Source organism: Alosa alosa, chromosome 6 (assembly GCF_017589495.1).
Source record: "Alosa alosa isolate M-15738 ecotype Scorff River chromosome 6, AALO_Geno_1.1, whole genome shotgun sequence".
NCBI classification, from domain to species: Eukaryota; Metazoa; Chordata; class Actinopteri; order Clupeiformes; family Clupeidae; genus Alosa; species Alosa alosa.
Window position 1 is genome coordinate 22831299 of NC_063194.1, and position 16373 is coordinate 22847671.

General features: G+C 44.5%; 1 protein-coding gene and 1 long non-coding RNA gene across 3 annotated transcripts; one reads left to right on the forward strand and one right to left on the reverse strand.

The window, feature by feature from the left end:
- Nucleotides 1-104: 104 nt before the first annotated feature.
- Nucleotides 105-16179, reverse strand: rundc3aa (RUN domain containing 3Aa). 2 transcript variants are annotated; one of them, XM_048246681.1, is made up of 11 exons: nucleotides 15726-16179; nucleotides 5030-5157; nucleotides 4649-4782; nucleotides 3921-4006; nucleotides 3628-3717; nucleotides 3424-3504; nucleotides 2405-2570; nucleotides 1863-2020; nucleotides 1384-1503; nucleotides 929-1035; nucleotides 105-567 (listed from the first exon to the last, which is right to left on the reverse strand). In XM_048246681.1, the coding sequence occupies exons 1-11, from the start codon at nucleotides 15830-15832 to the stop codon at nucleotides 425-427; spliced, it is 1320 nt and encodes a 439-aa protein (XP_048102638.1). In that variant the 5' UTR covers nucleotides 15833-16179; the 3' UTR covers nucleotides 105-424. The 2 variants fall into 2 exon arrangements, with proteins under 2 accessions (XP_048102638.1, XP_048102639.1); XM_048246682.1 differs by having other exon boundaries at nucleotides 5042-5157; nucleotides 15726-16177.
- LOC125296653 lies at nucleotides 8625-13891 on the forward strand. Its single transcript, XR_007193821.1, has 3 exons — nucleotides 8625-8871; nucleotides 10336-10403; nucleotides 11869-13891. It is a non-coding gene; the product is annotated as an uncharacterized LOC125296653 (long non-coding RNA).
- Nucleotides 16180-16373: the final 194 nt, after the last annotated feature.

The following is a 16373-nucleotide window of genomic DNA, read 5'->3' on the forward strand; positions in this document are numbered from 1 at the left end:
GCTGTTTTTATTTATTCATCGGTCAATGTAAAGTAATTAGCAGTTGGTCTCATTGCATTAAGCTGAGACAAGAAGTAGGGACCAAATAAACAGTGTAAATACCCTTATTCCTTTCAATCCAACATTTATTTTTTAATTTGACAGAACAAACAGTCAGAAACCCTGAAGAGAAACAATAACGTACAAGCATCTTTTTTGTGTGAAAGTGTGATTCACTTTTTGTCTGAACTGAGGAACTGAGGGGTGGTTGGGAAGTTATCAGAGAGGGGAGAGGGGATGGGCAGAGTCTGGTAGCTTATAGGACCAGGAGGTGGTGGTGGTGCAGATGAGAGAGACTGGCAGAACTTCAAGAGAGGTGGGAAGGGAAAGGAGTGGAAGGGGGAGAGGGGAGGGCAAATCCACTCATGCCCAGTCAGAGGACACTCTAGCTGGGGGAGACGGCAGGCGTTGGCTCCTTGCTGATGTTCACCAAGCACTCGCTGGACTTCAGGCTGGCCAAGGACTTACAGCTGGGCAAAGAGGCCAGGGAGCCACACAGGCCCAGCATGGAGGGCGTGTAATCTTTCCCTACAGATGAGAGCAAAAGGGATAATACGGGAGGAAAATAGACAGGAAGAAAGAATATTATCAGAGAGGAGAGTAGAGAGGAGAAGAGTGCGAAGAATACAAGGGTTATTGTTTTTCTCTCCCACATCGCAGCCCGCATGCATGACGACACCCACACAACTGGTACAATCGGTGTATTATAGAAGAGGCAGGTCTCCATATGTATGTAAAATGCCACAGTGTAAATCTTTGCACATGACGGATGCTTGCTAATGTGGGTGTGAGCATAACTTTGAGAAGCTGTTGTTCTGGGTATATGTGATAAAGCAACAAAACTGTGTGTGTGTGTGTGTGTGTGTGTGTGAGAGAGAGAGCAGTTTACCCGTTGTACACCAGCCAGCATCTCCATTTTGTTTGCCATCTGTCTTCTGGGAATCAGAGTTTAGGCTCACCTCAGCCGAGAGGTGATCCAAACTGTCCAAACTCCTCCTGAGGAAAGAGAGAGAGAGAGAGAGAGAGAGAGAGAGAGAGAGAGAGAGAGAGAGAGAGAGAGAGAGAGAGAGAGAGAGAGAGAGAGAGAGAGAGAGAGAGAGAGAGGGAGAGGGAGAGAGATACTGTAAACCCACATCTTTAATTTATGTTGATGTTCAGTACATCCTGCTTTTCCAGAAACATTAGGTAGCAAATAGAGAACTTCACATAGTTCAGCACACTGTAACTCCCTGGGTTGTCCTGGCTTTATAAAGCACAGGTGTTTGGATATGGTCTAAAAGGGTTTCATGCAAAAGTTGACATTTAGAAGAAGGACCCATTAAAAACATAATGAAAATTCCTTACCGACGAAACAGCTTGACGTCTTTCTGGTTGTCAGAGGCTCGAACGGAAGGCCATTGGTTGACTAGGGGGATGGAAAGGTTTTTGGCCAAATGGGAGGAGTCACAGGGAATAAGGGCAGAACTGCACAAAGGAGACAAAGACAGGAAATGTAGACTTCTCTCTCCCTCTCACTCTCTCTTTCTGTCTCCCTGTGTGCGTGTGCTCATGCCAACTGCCACCTCCCATGATGACTATGAATGAGTATCAACTATGAGTATTACTGATAGATGGTGAGGATTTGACTGACGACTTATGTAAATGTGTATTTATCACTGCGTGTGTTTACAAGAGTTTCCACCAAATCATCCATGTGAAGTCTGAAAATAAAATACCAATGTACAGCACATGTTCAACTTCTTCACTACATAGTGGACTGTGTGCATGTGTCGTGTGTGTACAGTATGTGTGTGTATTTGTGTGGTGTGTGCATGTCTCCTCACAGCTGTGCCTGGAGCTCCAGTATGATGGACTCCAGCTCCTTCTTCTCCTGCTGGCTCTGTGTCTCCAGCTCGTGCAGTCGGGAGCTTAGCTTCTTGTTCTCTGTCTCCACATTCTTCAGCTGGGACTCACGCAGACGCACCAGCTCCTCCAGGTAACCCTGGACCCCACACACACACACACACACACACACACACACACACACACCACACACCCACACACACCAGAGGAGGAGAGGAGAGGCCTCAGCTAGAGACAAAATGAATGAGATGAGCAACATGAAAGACAGACACACAAGACAGACACCATTCAAGCTCCAGTACAAACATAACCATACTATGAGAATAAGTTGGAGAAAACCACAGGAGCCTTCTGATCATCTCTGAATGATCCTGTTCTGTAGCCATTTTGGGGTACGTTGGTAAACCAGGACTTGTATGAGGTTCACCTCAGTGGCAAACAACAACTCAGCCAGAGCACACATTCAGACTTGAATACAGAGAAGCAAGGTATTGGCTGTTTTAGTGCATGGCTTCCAGACTACCTTCTGTGCATACACGATCTTGAAGCGCTGCTCCATCTTGCGGCACTTGTTGCTCCAGCTCTCTTCGTCGGTGACCAGTGGGATGTAGGGGTGCTCGGAGACACTCTCCTCACTGGCGCTGCTGTCCACGCTGCGCCGGTCCTCCTCGTCGCTTAGGTAGTCATAGCTGACGGGGGTCACCATTGGATCAAAAGCAAAGGTCATGCATGAAATCAGCATTAGATTCTCATAGATGTAAAGGAACGAGGACTTATAAGCTGGTGGGGGTCTGTATGATCTTCCTTGAATCCCTGTACTTGTACCGTGTCAATTCAATGAATGCATACTGTATATGTCTTGCATGTCAAGCATAGGCACAGGGAAGCATTGGGATTTCAGCGGGTACATAATATTGTGGAGTTCTATGTCTATTAATCATTTTGGAAGGTCTTACTGAAAATGATTAATATACAACCAAAGGACCCAACTGTTCAGAGGAGCCTACTTCATTGTTAATGATTCCTGGTAACAGCATTTCCTAACTGCCAATAGACTAGCCAGTAGCAAAGTAAGTAAACGCTTAATAAGGAAAGGTAATACACCCAATAGTTTACATGGACATGCATGACTGCCGTGTAAATGTGTGAGCCTCCTCACAGTTGATGGATTAAGATCTGGCTCTTGTTGTCATGGAATTGTTTTTTATTCAACCCTTAACTGTAGGACAGAAGACATTGCATGTCATGCATGGAGACAGACAGTCGTCATAGTAGCTTTGTCGTAATAGTCTCTTCTCACACAGTATCTCACACGTGCAAACAGAGGAGTGAAAAATAGACTTCTTATCCACTCTAGAATGGAAAATACATTAAAATACATACATTAATATGCTACAGCGTAGACTCAGGCATAGTAAGCTGCATGTTATTTTTGACACAAAATACTCCAATGCTTTTCAAACGGATGTCATGTTGAATGGTTCAGAATGGAGGAAATGGTGGTACTTGGAGAGTTGGATGTTACAGTTGTGGTGTACTGACCTCTGAGTAAACTTCAGGTAAGGTGTGTAGTCTATGACAGCGGGAGTCTTGCCATCCAACACCTCCCCCTTCAGGCAGAAACTGAACAACAACATTAGGGCAAATGAAGGAAAGAGATTGATTGATTGCCTGATTGATGGATAAAAAGAAATACATTTTAAGATCTTCTGATAAGTGTGGCGTATTGGCTTCTTGTGAGCTCACCTGAAGTCGATTGCACTGAGTCCGATGAGCATTCCAGTAAGAACAGTGGCCTCCTCCCTCAACATGATGGCACTGTCCTCATAAAACCGCCTACATCACGTGTGTGTGTTACAGCCAGGGGACAAGGTTAGAAGAGAAAGAAAAGAGCAACCCTGAAAATGTCTCCTATATTTTAATATGTTGTATTGTGTTATGTATGTTATCTATGTATATTTCTGGCAGAAGTAAAACTCAATGGATGTAATTAATTAACCAACACAGGTCATACAGTTATGAGCATTGATAGTCTTCACCTGGTAGTGCGGTTGTCTCTGAGAGCTGTGGCCACGTACTCAGCAAGACGCTTCTCCATCAGAGCAACACGTATCCACGCTCGACCCTGTTGCCCACAGTAAAAGTAAGAGATGGAAAGGCCATGTATGCTGACCTGGGATTTCCAGGCACTGTCTGACTATCTGTTCATTTGCTGACTGTTACCTCCACATTTACAGTATAGTATTAGGGCTGCACGATTTGTGGAAAATATGTCATTGTGATTTTTCTGACAGATATTGCAATTGTGATTTGCGATATGATTTTTGAAAGTCAGTGAATTGATTAATTTCAATATTCTGAATGTCACTTTAATTTGTGCCACCCCTGATTAATGAGCACGCCCAGTGCACAAGAAGCACAGCACCTCCGACTGACTGTGAAGCTCAACAATCAGAATTTCTGTGCCCCTCACTCACTTTGCACACCCACCAACCAGAAGTGGCATAGTCAAGGAGGATGAAATGAATATAAAAAGTCAGAAATGTGGCAAAATTCACTATGCACGATTATTTGTAGCTTTTGCGATTAGGTAATTGCGTTGGTTCTTATTGTGATTATGACTGCGATTTGGAAAATTGTGCAGTCCGGTCATATTCTTATACCTCTGGATAGCAGCCTTTACAATATAAATAGGAGTCCCAAAATAGTATAGCAATTGTACACACACACACACACACACACACACACAAACGGTCTGCTTGCTTGCCTTAGCTCGTGAAGTGCTGATGTTCTCGATGTTCTCGATGCTGCTGATGCAGTTGTTCTGCACCTTACTGCACGCCAGCCGGATGTAGTCCCAAAAACTCCGCTGGCCATCAGAACTGAACCAGCTCCCTGGACCTGCTCCAGGGACAAATGCAATGGAGTACATCTGCCGACGAGCCAGTAATCACATGCTCCTTTATGCAAACACACTGCACAGCATATCTGTGCGCTCCTTTGAGCTAGTCCTCTGATACATTTCTTTCCATAGTTATTGACACCAGGTTTGAAAATCATATTCTGCAGGACACCATGAGAAATGTCTAAGTTGTCTGGTAAATAAAAGTGGGTTTGTTTGTGTTGGTGCAAACAGCAGTGTCATTACCTGCTACATTACCTTTGAATCGGTGGCTGAGGATGTGCTCCAAGATCGCAGCAAAGTTGACAAACTCTTCGCACGAGTCATCGATGGGCTCCGCCGTGTACTTCTCAAGGAGCGTCTTCACTGAAAACCTGTAGATGAGTGTGAGAGAACGAGAGAGCGACAGAGTGTGAGGCAGATGGACCAAAGCCAGAGACCTATATACATAGTAGGCCAAAGGTCACGAGCTAACCAAAAGGACAAAAACTAGGTGGACATGGATGTGTTGGTGGGTGAAAGAGAGCCTGTGTACAGTGAAAGCTAGAGGTGAGGGCTGTTTCATCACAGGAGCCTAAGGAGAACTTGGTGGCTTTTGCAGCAGTTCAGGCCTCACCCACCACAGAACAGGCATTTTTGGGAGCGATGCCACCAAGCGTGGCTGAGGTCATCCCCAATTGTCTTGTGTGCAGCACAATGCTCCCTTCACAATGCCCCCTGGCAGAATTACCAGGGCTGCAGCAACAATCAGTGCCCTTGTGCCCCAACCAATGGGCTGATGACACTGTCGGCGTGGAGACCTTTGTCTGAGTTGCTGGGTTCCAAGTCCCCTGGTCTTGCTTTTAAAAGAACACTGCCATGATCAGAGAATGACAGAATCTCTCTCTCTCTCCCTTTTCTGTCCATCACATACACACACACACACACACGCACCACACTCACACTTTCAACCCACCCCTTTCTACGTGTGGTGGCCTGATCTATTTAGGGCTGTTCCCACTGCTTAGAAGCGTTTCGTCAGTCACCTCCCCACCTAGCACTGTGACCTGACCTCGGCACGGAGCAGGAGGCACGCGACAGGCGCGGCATGCCGAGCCACGAGCCTCCTCCTCGATAGCCGAAAAGGAATCCGCTGGGACAGCAGAATTTGCTTTTTTTTTTTTTTCCCCTCGTGGGCGAAAGTGGCTTTCTACTTCCTCCACTTCCTCTCAGGCTGTCCTCCATGGGCAATACAAGCATCACTGAGGGGAAGACGGCCCTGTCGGTGGGCCGCACGTCTATAGCCAGGGGCAAGACCACCGTCTCCATGGGCGGCTCATCCATATCGCGTGGCGTCACCACCACCTCTATGGGCGAGTCCACCATCAAACGGGACAAGACCACCATCTCGATGGGCAGAGCAAGCTTCAGCAGAGGCACAACCACCACGTCCTTCCGAAAGGCACTAATGCCAAAGCGAAGGACCACTTAGAATTTTACAAAGAAGGAAACGCAGACACAGACATAAGGGCAAACAGGACGACAAGGGGCAATGAAAACACCGACTGACGAACAGGAGCCGGACACTCCCAAGGGGAAGGCATCTCTCTTGATGAGGAAGACCTCGTTCACTCGAGGCAAGACCTCCATATTGAAAACCAGGAAGACCATCTCTTGGGGAACGACGTCCGTCTCCAGGAGCAAGACCAAGGTTAGCAGGGGGGAGACGGGGCTGGCTGTGGGCACGACCACGCTCAGCCACGGTGACACCACGAGCTCCCTTAGCAAGGCCACCATATCCAAGGGAGAGAAGTCGGTGACTGTGGTCAAAACCTCGGTAAAAAGGGGCAGGGAGTCTCAATGGAACATTTATTGGAATTTTAACCTGTGACTGCTTCAGACATGCACACAAGCACTCACTCACACAAACACACACACACACACACACACACACACACACACACACACACACACAAATACTTAGACAGGAGGATGTAGATACTTTCATCATTTCAGTTGAACTCTACATCACACAATTGGTATGTACGATGAGCTAAATGCTAAACCAAGCTAACCAACTTAACCAAGACCTTGCAGAAAACGTCAAATATGACAAGCATGTTATCCTGTTGCGACATGTAGGATTATGACAGACCAATCTCCTATCAAAGAGAGAAATCGACTGAGGAACGCATGATGTTTAGGAACCTCCCTTTGAATAACATCCTAATGTGAAGGCGATGTAATGTGTATGGAATGAGACAGGCTGTTAGTGTGTGCTGGGTGAGGGCGTGAATGAAGCAGCTGGTTTTACAACAGCTGACGTTAACTCTCTCACAACAAGAGAGCGTCAGTGTTGAGTAGGATGTAAAACTGGTTGGTACTCAGTGCTATACTCAAGTACCCTTGAATTCAGTGGTTTCAGTAGGTTTTCTTGTGCCTCATTCGCATATTGTCAAAGTTAAGTTGTAAGTCATGCATCAATTAACATATTTACATGTCAAGGGCAAAACGGCTGTTAAAATGAACCCACCACTTAAAGATTGTTAGTACATTACAAGGATACACCAATTGCACATTTAAGTAAACTTATTTTGCATTTTTTGATTGACTTAACTTGGCTATGAAATAGTAGAGGGAAAACATTGAAAAGCACCATTGTTACATTTCATGTATAAGGAAACTCCTTAGAAATTATTCTGTATAGAGATTGATGGTGAGAGAAGTTAAATTGAAATAGATTTAAAGAAATGTTTTGAAACAATGATTAAACATGACATCATGAAACAAATGTGTCATGGAAGCACCAAACACCACACATTGCTGCCTGTGTGTATGCTCTTCCAGATTGGTCCATCGTATGGCAACTGATGATACTAGTAAGATGCTCCACTAGACGATGTAAGACTTTGAGCTCTGAACTGAGGACAAATATATAATCCTTTAGTCACTTTGTTCTATAGATGAGTACAGTATAACTCCAAAGACTGCCTCTTCCCCAGCAGAGAGCAGTTCTGCAGGGTACAATGCTACAGGATCTAGTGATGTCACCACCGATTGTCCACTGTACAACAATGTGGCCCTCACTGTGTTCTTCGGTGGCATCCCAGCATTGGGGACAATGAGGTCCACTGTCCCATCGGCCCCCAGCTTCAGGCCGCGGCCTCCTACGGCAGCCTCTGTCCATTCAGGGTGCTCAGAGGTGGTATGTGGCCTAGCCGATCCCACGTCTGACTGCTCAACAAGAGCATTATGCTGCCGGTGGGCTGCGCTGTCAACGTTTAGCATTCTGGTCCTAGTGCGGACACTTGCATCTGCTCTCCCCCTCTCTCTCTCTCTCTCTTTCTTCATCACACCCAGAAGAAGGCACACTGCGCGGGTGTGCTGCTGCCACTCGGGCATGCGATGAGCCGCAACATTCGCTGAAGTTCCCCTGCCCTGGAATTCCCCCCGACTCCCCTTCCCAAAAAAAAAAAAAGAACGGTAAAAGAGAAGAAAAAAAATAGGAAAAACAAAACTTGATCTTCCAGGCTGGCTCGGGGGCCCCTAACAGCCTGAAGTTCCATGGGGAACACCAGCATTACTGAGGGCCGGACGGCCCTCAACCTGGGTACCACCTCTATCAAACGGGACAAGACCAAGATCCAGATGGGCAGCTCGTCCATCAGCCGGGGGAAGAGCACCACGTCGCTGGGCACCTCCACCATCACCAGCGGCAAGACCAAGATCTCCATGGGAAGTGCCTTCTTCAGCCGAGGAACCAAGACCACATCTTTCCGAAAGGCATTCTTGCCCAAACGGAAAACCCTCTAACCACCAAGGGGGAACCTCAATAGTGGTGGGGTGGGGTGGGAATGGGATGGGGATGGTTGAGGGTGCAGGGGGTAACCTATACTGGTGTGACGGTTAAATAATATGAAAAAAATTAAGCCAAGGGGAAACAAAGATTTGACACCTTCAGTGGGAACTGCCGCTACGGATTGTCTACTTTCATCTTCAGATGAACATGATTCTCTTTTTGCCCTTTCTTACCCAAGGATTGAATTGTCAAAGACCAGGATTGTTCTCTTTTCAAATTATGATTCTACTGGATTTTACAAAGAGAACAGGTTAGTATCTTTGTATTCTTTGCAAATTTGCTTCCAGTTCCAGCCATTTGATGGAGTTCAGCATTGTTTTTTTTGTTGGTCATGATTCCTTGTTTTAAAGTGCATGTGTGCGCCTAGTGTCTGTAGGAAAGATAGGGTTGTAGGCTATATAGGGTTGCAAAGTGCTTTCCGAGATGCTTACTTTGCTTTGCTCATTTTCTTTGTCTGATATCATTATGGATCATTTGAACTGACTCGTCATCACATGAATCATTCATTTAGCTTGGGACGGTATCACAGCAGCAGTCTAGGATTGTAGTATTGAGTTTGGGTGTGGGCTGTATGTCCCACAATGGCTACACTCAAATTAAGTATTTGGGCTTTTCTTGTTGGATAGGATGAGATCCCATTGAGAATCAGCCCTCATGCTTGAATTTTCTTGAATTTCCCCTGGGGATCAATAAAGTATCTATCTATCTATCTATCTATCTATCTGCTCTCATGAGACCACAAAGAAACATGTTGTCCCTAGTTGTTATCCCCTCATCATGACAATCCTGCCTTTTAAGATCCTGGCCCAACTGATAGATGGGTATGTCATACTACAGAATGGCAGTCCACTGTGTCAAAATGACCAATTGTGTGTCTTGAGGATGCGGCCATAGTCATTGATGTTGATCTGCAATCTGGAAGTGCTTATCTAAAATGAATGTCCTACTACAGTAACACAGAATGAAATACAGTGTCTAGCCTGGTGAATAAGCAAAGGATGAGGTTTGGTCATCTGTGTGGACCTAAAATAATATGAGTGGCTTTCTTTACATGAGTCTCAACAATCATGGTTGGATTAATATGAGGGACCGACTTCTGAGTTGGTTGTGGTCACACAATGGAGATTAATTTTGCAGGGGAGTCTGGTGAAAATGAGGGATTATCAGATGTTTAAAGGAAATTGTTGATGTATTTCATGGGGGTGAGACAAGAGGGCGGGTGTCGAATAGCTGGCATGCCTGAGATGCAAATAGGCCCAGCGGCCTCAGCAAGATGCTCTTGGTACGATTTGTCACTGAAAAACAAATGTGCAGCCATGTAACAAACGTCTTTTGTGCCCCCCAACTCGCCCACTCTGGTCCTCTGCCAGCGCTGAGTGGTACTGTGTGTTAAAATGCAACTCTGTACAGTCTGTCGTTAGACCACTCTCACTGTTGTGCGAGTTTGATTTATATATGTGTGGGTGAATTGGTGGGCATCTGGGTTGATGTCTGTGTGTGTAGATTCCATGTGGGGTTTTGTTAATAATCTTTATTATATATATATATGTATATATACCCTATGAGATTCTCCATATCTATTTTTGGTCAGTCTACACTCCTTGCTTCTGACACATCTTAATTCTTCTCTCTTTTTCTTTCTCTTCTGTGCTCTCCTCTTTCTCCATTCCTTTCCTTTCATCTCATCTCTCTCCTCCTCCCCTTCTCTCAGCAGGATGTGCAGGACCATCTGACTGTGGGGCTCGGCGTTTGGGCCCCGGCCTCTCCTGCTGCTCTGTGCTGGTGGGTGTCTGTCAGAGAGGCAGGGAGACGTGTGGGTGGGCTTCCCTCTACAGGACAGATGGTCCCCTTGGCAACAAAGGGAGCTATCTGTCCGTAAAAGCTTTTGAAGTGCAGTTGTCTCCTTGTCTCCATGGGAAAATTCATACTCAGAAGATGTCAGACAAATTCCAACAGTAATTACTATGAGTCTGTGTTTTGTTTTATGTAAACTGTCTGACTCCCTCCCTTCCCCAAATCAATGAGAACTGCACCCCGAGTAAACATGGACCCCACTGTTCCTGCCATGTTCTATATAGCAATGTTGTATGATGCCTGCACACATAACCCAATCACTTGAGACTTGAAGGTCCACACCCAAATGATACAGGCTTCTTTTGTCTTTGGCCTGTGCAGACCTAGGCCTATATAATTTCTTGGACTGAAAGTGTATAGGAGGCAGGTTTAAAATGAGGCGGTACAATGCATGTGTATATGAGGGTAGGAGCTTGGGAAATGGGTGAGAGAGATTTCAGAAATCAGTTAGAGCTCAAAGACAGTGTGATGGAAGGAGAAAGCTGTGTCAGGAAGTTTTATGGCAAGGGAGAGGCGAGGGATTCTGAAAGAAGACTAAAAAAAGAATTGAAAAATTATGAAGATTAAGTCAGTGAGTCATTAGTGGTATAGACTAGAGAGTAATGTACTGGTGAGCTAACATTAAACCATGTTCATTCACAGATCTAAGCTGTTGTACTGGCCTTATTACCATAATAATTCTTAACCTATGCTAAACAAAGAGCAGAGGTTAAACTTGCTAAGCATACAACAATGCATGACATTTGGGCTGTTTGGCCACATTGATTTCGCTCTTTTCACTGTAAGTGCTTACAAGGGTGCTGGTTGAGTAGCTTTTTATACCTCACTTACAATGGACAATAGGACAGCCTCTTAAGAGTGGATGAAAGAAGTTGTTATGTGGTAATGGTGAAGCGAGACAGACATAGCAAAGGACAGAGAGGGTAAACAACAGGCGATGGAAGGCAGAAGATAAAAATGAAGAATGAAAAGAAGGTACTGCCACACTCTGGGTTCTCCCTTTCTGCTGTAGATTGAACTCAAAGAGAATCCACTGTTCACTGACCATGCTATCTTTGAGCGTGTCACTTGGAACCCACAGTCCTTAAGATGTTGCTGTAGATGAGCAATGTACCAAAGCTCCTCCATACATCGCCATGTTAAGAAATATTCCTACTGTTCCTTGACTGAACTTAATAAATAGTTATAAACCTTCACCTGGCTTCTGTTTTGAGAGAATAATACCCATTTGAAAATAAGCTAAGTTAATAATCAATCAAGTATTACTTCTTGATGAAAATAATAAAAAATAATTATATATATATAAAAAAAAGAAAATAAGCTGTTGTGTGAAAAGGGCAGGGTTACATACGTCCCTCCAGGAAAAACTAACTTTCCCATTTATGTTTCTCAGGTTCTCCATGCCAGCGTCTGCTGTGATCACTTGGAGGTTGCAACACCATAGGCTATTGGTTTCTCTATAACAGCCATTCTCTTTATTTCAAGGTTCCCAACCATTAGAAATGGACCTAAACTGATGTGATTGAATAGAACGAAATTATATTAAGCGGTCAAAAGAATTTTTGATCCAAAATCACAAGCCAATTTGCAACATTTTTAAGGAAACACACAAGATCAATAAAAGCAGACATCAGGGGACAACAAATGATCGGTCTGTAGCTGAAAAGCAGGATACATTTAGATCTGGAGGACATTACCCCTGGAAGACTTTCCCTTGGCCTAGAATGAGAAGACACACAAGGACATTTCAAGTTGGACTTACAAACAGAAATCTCCCTACAGGTGCAATTCTGGTTTCTGAGATCTGACTTTTAATGGTCACGGCTACACTCTGGCCTACTGTAAATCCACTCAGATAGATCCCACTCATGATAAGAGAGAGAACAAACCCTGTTACCCTACACTCATACCAAATGACACGGGACCCAAACATCCTTCTAAAACAATGATGAAGTGATTTATGGTATCCCTACTATGCCAAGGGGATACGCCACAATATCTAAAGGCGATGCCATAGTCTCCCTGTTCATCTTTTACTTTGATGTCCACTTCACCCTAATGTTACATTTGTGATTGGATTTAATAATACAATGTATGTTCAAAGTAGAGTTAGCTTCACAAATGACAGCATATATAGGCTTCATTAACAGTACATGTGGATTTTGATTAATTTATTCCATGTATTAGATTCATTTCTTTGGTTTGGTTCTGGGAAGGGGCAAGGGGACGTTTGCTATTAGATAGCTTCCTCGTAAAAATAACCACTTCAGTCAGTCATAACCTAGTGTGAGAAATGAAGATCTCCACCCTGTCAAAGTCTGTCAGCCTCAATGCATTCACACACACACACTAAACACACACACACACACACACGCACACAAACGCACAGACACACACACACACACACACACACAACTCAGCAGTCAATTTGCTGGAATCCCTGGATACAGGCCGTCCTGCTTCACAGATTATTGTGCATTAGTGTGCAATCATCTCCACCAAACTACACCAGCCCAGCCCAACTCAGCCCAGCTCAGAGCCCTGAGCAGCAGCCACACCACTGGGCTGGAGACCCAGAGTTTCTGGGAGTATGAAGGCTATTGGATCATGAGGGTTCACTCATATTAGGTTCCATCAGCCTAATCTGTCTGGCAGTCTGCCAGTAGGACACAGATATGGTGGGAGGCTCAAGAGACAACAAGGCAGTGTACTCACATTTCAAGATCTATATGGAAAAGTCCAGTTTCCACTGCCTATCTGCTCTGTCTGTTACACTGACCATACTGTTGGACAGTATGTCCAGTTGAAAAGGGATAGGAAAGAGGTGTCTTCTCTTACTCAGATCTGGGTGCCATTTTGGAGCGGAGGATTCTAACTGACAGTGAGGGGAAAGGAGCGATGCAATTCCTTGACATCTTGTTGAAAACCTCTCGTCATTCTATAGCTTAAAGTAGTTAAATGTTGCTTGAACACCCCAACAACTAAATAAGTGTTGGTCCTTGCCATTAAATAATTTGGTAGTTACCTGGAGGGTGTATGACCTCTTCAGGGCAGTAATAACAAGTGAAGTTTGAACTTTTATTTTGAAGTTTTTGTCTGGTGTTTTTGTCTCGTCATTTAGAGTTTGTGTCAATTAAGGGTGGTCTTGGCACAGCTGCATTAAGGAAAGAAGAAAATATAAAAAAGATCTAAAAGATCTAGCTCACTTTGAACAAGAAGGTCTTTGTCTACAGTCCTAATCCTCGTCGAGGTCTTAAGTCCATGTTTGAAATTCTTTCCTTTTGTTTTCTCATCTGACGCATGTTATATGTGATACTGTGTTTAACCCGATCAGTGTTTTCAAGTGGCAGCACCTCAGAGGGTGAGGTCTGACCATGGTGCAGTATGTGTAATAAACATTGCTGATTCTGTCTCAAGCAGACTCCAGCTGTATTCTTATGACATACATTTAAAAGTTTTCCCTCAGACTCCAAAGAGAGGCCTTGGATGTTTAAAAACATGATACATGGAATAAATAAAAACATATTGTGTGTGTGTGTGTGTGAGGGTGTTGGGTGGTGTTGTTGCTGCTGAAGTCACACCTGTCCATCTTCTGCCTATGAACAATCATGTCCTTCAGGACATCACTGACATTCCTAACAATGTGACAATGGGTTTGCTATGTCTGGACAGACCCGTGTCTGAGTGACAGGTCCTCTGTCCATTGACAGAGCTCATACACCAGGGGCCACGCCCAGAGCTATGTTCTCCCCTGGGTGGCTGAGTGTGGTCAGAACTATATGGCTCTGTCCTGACTCCTAAATATCTGATTTAACCACATCACACCACTGACTTCACACTCCTCTCAAGAATAATGCAGTGGCTCTCAGATAATGCCGAAGCTATCCTATCGGAGCAGGTTAGGAAGAACACACACACACACCCACACACACATACAGACATTACCACCTGTCTAGGATGTAATACATTCACAGTAGGCCTACATAGCCTACTACAAATGGAGATAGTGCTTTAAAGGATTCTATGCTTTTCATGTGATCCCTAAACAAGAAAAAAACAGCTGCTACAAACAACCATGGGTCAACTGAGAGTCTGAGAATATTTGACTGTCTTCAATCTGAAGCTATTATAGGATATGGATCAATTTGATGGAAAATGGCTAAATGTAAAAAACGTAAAATCCAGTGTTATTGTCATGTGATGCTTTGCTTGTGCACTGGAGTTATCATCAATAAAGTCCCCATAACAACAGGATACAGCACTGCAGAAGTTTCAACATGGTTTCAACATCGGTAGGACATTTGGATAACAACAAAATCAGACATAACTTTCCCTTATTTCTCCTGCCCAAACAGTGGCTACAGTTGACTGATTGCAGTGTCTGAACTGGCAAGATCCCAGGACCTGCGAGCTCAGCTAGGCATTTTGAATCACAGGACACTGGACGGGCGTGATGGCGCAATCGCTCAAGCTGGGTGGCTGCAGCAAATAAGTTTCTGAAGGCTAATTGAGCAAATATCTTAGAAAAGTGGTCTTAATAAAATGAAAGGTTTGTCTTGATGTTCCAGCCTACTCTGTCTTTGGGCCATATAGCCTAGGCTACGTTCACCGCACCACACAGCTACTGCCCAAGGGCTTTGCCCAGTCATTTGCAACATTTTCCATGTTCCATGTTTGTAGCCTCAACGCATGTCCTCGCAGTTTTGGTTGGACAATATCTAGCCCGTGCCGCATTGCCTATGCAGAAGGCGGCGAATAGGTCATTCAATTATCCTAAACGAGAGATGCACCTGAAGATGGCCTTAATGTCTATGTATTATACCCTAGCCTTGGCTATTAAAGTTGCCCAGTCGATACATCCCAAATAGCCTACCCAAAATCAGAAAATGAAAAGACATGTCAACACTGCAGTGTTCGTAGTCTGTTGTATAGCCTATTTAATGTGCAATTATATAGCCTAGCCTACTGAATGTTTACATAGCCTTCTGACTGGCCCAACGTTAACATCATCGGTCAAACCAGTATGATGCCGACCGCAGCCTTCCCGCATTTCCTAGAAGAAACGTCTAGGCTACTGTCATCTCTTCTCATTAAAAATGAAAACAGCGAAACCAGATAAATAGTGCAATTTCAGAGCACAGAATAAGCAATGATTTAAAATTAGAGGGAAATGTGCATTTCATGGTGACGTAGCCCGGCAGCTACACAGCAAATGAAAGAGCTGCATCACCGAACACAGACTTGGACTACCTGCAAACGGTGATGAGGTTCTTGCGTTCCACGCCAACGTTTCGAGAAGATGCCTTTTTCGATGTCAGACCCATAGCCATCGCGGTCTGGATGCAGCCACGCTCCATTTGGCTGCTCGAAGCCTTTCGGTAGACCTGTACCACCCTCTCTTTCTTGCCATACAAATGCACCGGGGTCACGCTTCCTCAATGATCTTTGCGATGGGGAGCGCGGTTTGTCAACCACTCTCCAAGACCACAGACCCCGAAATAAAGGAGGTGAGATTGCGAATCTCGACCAGAAACAGAAAATAACAAGCAGGCCAATCTAAAATCTAGCGTGACAGCGTTTTATTTTCAAGGGTCCACTTTTTTTTTAAGTTTGACACAAATCAATCTAAGGCCATCTTTCCCCAAAGAACATGCAACTCCATGGTTTTGAAAGGGTTCTGGAAATATTTTTGTGGGGTAGGCTAATTAGCCTAAATTACCCAATGTAGCCTATATCATAATAGGCTCTAATTAAGAAATAGCCTATCCATGGCACCTTCACAGAAAAGTACCGTCTGCAATGTTCTTTACTACCACGTGATGGCATCAGAGATAAGAGAAAAGGGATTTTCTTGTAAAAGAAAGTAGGCCTAGAATGCTACAGAGAGACTACTGTAAC

Coding starts and splice junctions, on each gene's coding strand:
- rundc3aa (XM_048246681.1), bottom strand. CDS start 15,832: ATGGAGCGTGGCTGCATCCAGACCGCGATGGCTATGGGTCTGACATCG. Junction 5,158..15,725: donor AACCTCATCACCGTTTGCAG/GTAGTCCAAGTC, acceptor ACTCATCTACAG/GTTTTCAGTGAAGACGCTCC. Junction 4,783..5,029: donor ATTCAAAGGTAATGTAGCAG/GTAATGACACTG, acceptor TCCCTGGAGCAG/GTCCAGGGAGCTGGTTCAGT.